We start from the raw sequence: 6271 nt of genomic DNA on the forward strand, positions 1-6271 counted from the left end.
ATGACCGCGATTTTGCCAAATTTTTATCATGCGTTTTGTCACGTTTACTACGCCATGGCAATAGCCCGTTCACCCCCGGTCTGATCATATGATCAAATGTGTGGGGGCAACCCTCCCCTCTATGTAGGTCTACACCAGAGCACGTATATTATATTATGATATACGTGAATTGTCTACACGCAGCAGCAACGCCGCGTCGCACCCATAGAAAACAATCGGCGCTTCCTAGATGTTTTGAATCCAGTCGTCATGAATAAGTCATGAATCCAGTCAGTAATGAGTAAGTCATGAATCCAGTCAGTAATGAGTAAGTAATCATGTGTAGCGTACCATAACAGGGGTAGCGCACCGGCTGTCTCACTGTGCTACGTCGATACCCGTATAGCTACCTCGTTTGGCAGACTAAACTAGCTGTCGTCGTTAGTGGTGGTACATCGATATTGTCATCTGCTCATTCTTTACATACTGTCGAAGTTCCAATGTGTCCACGCCGCATCGTACCGGAGCGTTTATTGGTTGCCAAGATATAGAGCGGGTACGACTCGAAAACAACATACATATATTGTTCTCAGGTTATTCAAACGACTGGATTCTATCATTTATATGAAACGCGTGGGGTAATCACAATAATTGCTCAAGGTACATCGTGTATACATACATATATATAGCGAGAGTGAATTTTTATTTCTGATAGATGTTAATTAAAAGCAATTCCACTTGAGTAAAAATAATGCAGTTTTGATGCTTTGTGTTTTAAAAGCAAATCAAAAAGATATGATAAATATATAATAATATTATTAGTTTTAATATTTGAAATATTTAAAGCAATACCGTCATTGAATTCTGCTGTATTTAGCATAGACACACGTACACATGCACGCACGCACGCACGCACGCACGCACACGCACACGCACATTTATTTATTTGTTTGTTAATTTATCTAGTTTTTTTTATATTTTTTATAACATTTCATTCTTTACCAGAAATTTTAACGGGGCTACCGACACGTTTGATGATAAAGTTTGTAACTAACCAGTTTATAACTATACTAAAGACGTACGGTAAACGTAAAGCATGCATATAATGACTAGCGTTTGTTGATGGCGTTTTATTGAATCAACTGGCAACCATATCAAAATGCAAGTGATAAACATTAAAATGTTTTGAGCAAGCGTTTGTAAACATCTTGTAACCATCATATTAACGTTTGGCGAACGTTAAAAACATTTTTCCGACGTTTTTATTGAAATAATCTATAACCATACCAAAAACGTTAAATATTCGTTAATAAAATGTTTCTCGCAAACGTTTGTCATGAACCTACATATAACCTTATTATTAACGTTTTCGAACGTTAAACGTGTTTGTTAAACCAAACCATAATACAACCAAATCTTAACGTTGCGAAAACGTTATGCGTTGGCAGGGTATAGGTACCGATGTAACACAGGCGACCCGCTTCCTCTGTTTTCAGTTGTCCGCAAACTGGACATACATCAGTTATACATTAACAACCATAACTTACATAATGTGTATCGCACGCACACACAATCACGCACGGACGCATGCACGCACGCACGTTCACGCTCACGCTCACGCTCACGCTCACGCTCACGCTCACGCTCACACTCACGCTCACACTCACACTCACACTCACACTAATACTCATACTCATACTCATACTCATACTCACACTCACACTCATACTCACACTCACACTCACACTCACACTCACACTCACACTCACACTCACACTCACACTCACACTCACACTCACACTCACACTCACACTTATTCTCTCTCTCTCTCTCTCTCTCTCTCTCTCTCTCTCTCTCTCTCTCTCTCTCTCTCTCGCTCTCTCAAACACAAACACTCTCACACATACACACTCACACACTCACACACCCTCACACACTCTCATATACACTCACTCACACACACTCCCACATACACTGCGACAAAGCGCACATAATAACGGTAACGTACATAGAGGGTACTTATCACAGTCAACGTGATCAAATGGCTGCGTTGGAGAGACCGTTTAGCTACGCGCAGCGATTTTAATCGGAATGTTCGTCTTTGTAGAGCTCGTCAATGGCTCTAATTCGAAACTATAAGCGCCGTTGGTGATTAGATGATCCGGCTCCGCTATGACACACGAATAAACAGCTCTGCCATTTAGCATCAATGTTTCTGTAACGGCGCCCCCTTCGGGTGCTTTCCGTCTATGAACATGGGGATATTCTTTCATGATTTCTGTGCAGGGTACCAGCTTCTTCTTGAAACTTGTCTCAGCTTGGTGACGCCAGCCCTGATTACCGCATGTGAATACTTTCTTGTTATCATTGGAGCCATTGATAGAGTGCTTCAAAAAGCCAAGCGTGTCCCGAGGGGAAGGGAACATATATGGGCCATAGGGTCGCTGATGCAATGGGAATACCATCGCTCTCGGGTAAACTCGATGTGGTGTCTTGCGCATGTGGTGCTCCCAGACATGCGTCGAATTCTCGTCGTAGAAGGATATGTCAATGAAGGGCCATGACCACGCGTACTTCCACTTCTTCGGTGTGCTTTTCAGGTGAAACTTGTCGTATTTTTTGTCGGTATGGTTTGTGACCGTGTATTCCGGTGCTAGGCTGAGCAATAACTTCTCGGCGTGACGTCGCTCGCCAACCTTCACCACGATGTCAATGTCGTCGTCCCAAGGTAGTAGGTCATGGCACATGTATGAACCTGGAAAGAACGCACAACATTGGAAATCAGTGATACAGTGATATGTAGCTATACATGATTTCTCTGAACATGGGACGTCTGTGTGTACAGGTGCTGTACGTGCTACTAAATTCTTGTTTGCTTTCACAGGACATATGGTATCACATAGACGTTACCAAGAGCACACAAACCTTGCCCAAAGGGTTTACGTGTTCACTGTTGTCGTTATCCACTGCGTACATGCACCATAATGTACACTGACCTACGACGACGATCGAGACACGGAAACTAAGTACTTATTGTGTTAGACACCCTATATATGGGTGAAAGGAGAATCCTTCGATTTAAAGCCAAACCTCGTCCAGGGGCGGATCTAAAGGGGGGGGGGTCCGGGGAGTCCGGACCCCAACCCTTTAATTTCAAAGTGCTATAAAAAATTTATTCTATATAGCAAAACTCCCAGTTGGTCTACACCCATTTCGCCTACTCCCAACTCGACGAAATGGCATTATTACCCATTCTGTGATTAGACGAAATGGGAGTCGGCAAACTGGGATGTTACCAATGGTTTTCAGGCAAGGCTTTACTGTTTACCATTATATCAATCAACAAAGGATTGGTCTCATTTTGCCATGTTGGGAATACACGGATTAAGTGACTAAGCAACTGTAAACAGATCATAAAAAGCGTATATGGTTATGTGTTGATCTGAAATGTTAAAACCGCGCCGCCGTATAGTTTTAGTAAAACTGTATTACTTTACCTACGTACAAGTTTAAATTCAACATATTTATTCATCACCGTAAATTGGATAGTATATTCGATGAAAGATTTCATGAAGGTGATATGGTAGTGAAAGACCATGCATGATACCAAATGTCAGTACATTGATTGTACCGTAATGTGCCATGTTGTTAGAACGTTATTCACGAACGTTATTCACGTAACCAAACTACAACATACCCGAAATGTTGCTGCACGACTTTCGTCTGCTCTTGCTGCATTACCATATTCTATCACGTTTCCTGAACGTTGCTATCATAGAAATATATAGAGAGACGTACGTCTAACTAATAGATTATTTATATGGTTGCTACATAACGTTTTCGGAATGCGTATAACGTTGGTTTACAAGGTTTCTGGAACATTATTCACGAACAGGGCCGGACTGGGAAAATCATTCAGGCTGAGAAATATAACGCGAAATATGGCCCTAGTCGGGCCACCTTTTAAGCGGGGGTCTGGGGCGGGTCCCGGGACGCGAATTTTTTTTCTCCACTGCTGTTCCGGACCCTAACCCTAACCCTAATCCTAATTAAATTTAATTAAATAAAAAAAAGTGGGAAAAATAATTTCGCTCCCGGGACTCCTCCACCAAGAAAATGTTTGTTACAAAGACTTCATTCCATGCATTCTGGTGAATTTTAGTGCATCTGAATCACAAACTAATGAGCCAACATTTTAGTACAATATATACTGTTATGAACCTTAAATAAAACAAATATACATATCATAAAAAGAGGGGGACGACACAAGGACTAACATTTAACCAATATTTATTAAATAATAAATAACTAATGTAATAATCATTTGGATGTACATACAACAACAACAAAATAATATATATATATATATATGCCTGCAGGTCGCAGATTTTTTTTTAATTTGGGCAGGCCACTTAGCAGGCCAGGCCACCGGGAAAACTCCCGGTGCTCCCGATCGCCAGTCCTGCCCTGTGCACGAAGGTCATTAATATCAGGAGTAGATAATAGGGACCCTATTATCTACTCCTGTTAATATACAGCCAAACCACAACATTCCAGGAACGTCACGAATACGTTATGTGTTAGCTGGGCATATATGTCAGATGGTTATACGTAGTTTTTATATTTCAATTTTAAAATTTATTTACCTATGTATACATTTTCTACCGTTGATTGGCTCTTGAAACGAATTTCTCATGGGTTAGAAGTACGGTCGAACGTTTTTTCGCTATATGTATTTGCACGACTCTACTTCGACCGCTACTCATTAATAGCATTGGTTGTACGTAAAGTTATCGAGAAAAGGCAGAAAAGAAAAACAACTGTGCAAAATAAATTCAGGTTGCTTACCGTAGAGTGCTCCTCCAAATACAAAGTAGGGAACTTTGTTTTCTTTAAACACCATATCTACTAAATTCATCAGTGACATTATCTTCCAGTATTGCACTTGCGTAATTGCACGGGGTGCAATTTTGCTGTCTATCCAGGGAAGGGGCTCATGCTGACAACACTCAGTGCATGTCTGCGGTATCGAATAATATATGCTTTCTTCATTTGGTTGAGAGAATCTTGTGTCTGTAAGCCCGTACGCGGCGATTCGCACACTTGTGCCATGCGTACTAAATGTAATTACGCCAAGTAAGGTGGCCAGTGCAACTGTTCCAAAACCAACCACGAGGTGCTTTGTAGACATACTACACTCATGCGATCCGTTTGCTATAGTGCCGTCCAGGTGAGTCGCCACGCGACAGCATACTCGCCGAAAATGGATCAATTCCAGAACTAATAGCCACCCACGTGACAGAGCAACCTGGTATAGCCGTGCGTAAAGTACCGCACGTGCGAATATCTTATAAATGAGTAGGGCCTACAGTAACTGAATAATAAAGCTACGTCATCGGCGGGGATCACTCTTCGGATATTATATTATATTATATTATATTATATTATATTATATTATATAATATTATATTATATTATATTATATTATTCGGATATTATATATTATATATCACTCTTCAGATATTATATTATGTGCTGTGGCGTGCTGCTATTCGCGCAGGGCTCCAACCTGGCCACGGTAGCCAAGATGACCGCGATTTTTCTACATTTTTATCATGCGTTTTGTAACGTTTACTACGCCATTATCCCGTTCGCATGATTTTTATTCCCAATCAGATAGGCAGTACTGACTGTGATATTGGGCTCATAAATCTTCACAACTCACCGCGCGCGAAACCGCCAGCCAATCAGCGCCGCTTATGCAAATTAATGCCACTATCTGAGTGGGGAAAAAAATCACGCATCCCGTTCACACCCGGTCTGATCATATGGTTTGATAGTCTATGTAAACATGCAAAGGTTCACGCAGCGGTCAAGCTGACGCTAATACTGAAGCACTTCGAAGCCATATAACCACGCCACGTATACTGGGGCAACCCCGATATTTAATGCTGAAATTGTACTAAAACGAGCTGCCTTGCGGCTTGCGATCGCTGCGACGAGATTCGTAGGCACAATGAACAATGCGAATGGAACTATCGCTCATAGGGTCTATGTCCCCCAGAGTACTATCAGAGGGTACCCTGGGTACGGTTCGATATATCGGAACGTACCCTGGTAACTAATTGATATGGTTAGGGTTATGGTTAGGGTTAGGGTTAGGGTTAGGGAGTATGCGTAGGCGACTCCCTATAGACTCGTAGTGGAGTCGGCGAGGTACGGTCCGGCATATTAGATAGTACCAGGGTACGTTCCGATATATCGAACCGTACCCAGGGTAGGGGCCTACCCT

The 6271-nt window shown here is 41.8% G+C and overlaps 1 protein-coding gene across 1 annotated transcript; it reads right to left on the reverse strand.

Annotated features, from left to right (window-relative positions):
* Positions 1-1883: 1883 nt before the first annotated feature.
* On the reverse strand, positions 1884-5197 carry LOC106820801. Its single transcript, XM_014825370.1, has 2 exons — positions 4828-5197; positions 1884-2734 (listed from the first exon to the last, which is right to left on the reverse strand). Exons 1-2 carry the CDS (start codon positions 5168-5170, stop codon positions 2043-2045), a joined length of 1035 nt encoding a protein of 344 aa, XP_014680856.1. The 5' UTR covers positions 5171-5197; the 3' UTR covers positions 1884-2042.
* Between the last annotated feature and the right edge of the window lie 1074 nt (positions 5198-6271).

Source organism: Priapulus caudatus, unplaced genomic scaffold (genome assembly GCF_000485595.1).
Source record: "Priapulus caudatus unplaced genomic scaffold, Priapulus_caudatus-5.0.1 Scaffold48, whole genome shotgun sequence".
In the NCBI taxonomy this organism is placed as follows: Eukaryota; Metazoa; Priapulida; class Priapulimorpha; order Priapulimorphida; family Priapulidae; genus Priapulus; species Priapulus caudatus.

What these genes read in the sequence shown, in the direction of transcription:
- LOC106820801 (XM_014825370.1), bottom strand. Translation starts at nt 5,170, where the DNA reads ATGTCTACAAAGCACCTCGTGGTTGGTTTTGGAACAGTTGCACTGGCC. An exon ending in ATTTGGAGGAGCACTCTACG is followed by an intron (nt 2,735 to 4,827) that starts GTAAGCAACCTG and finishes CGTTCTTTCCAG; the next exon opens with GTTCATACATGTGCCATGAC.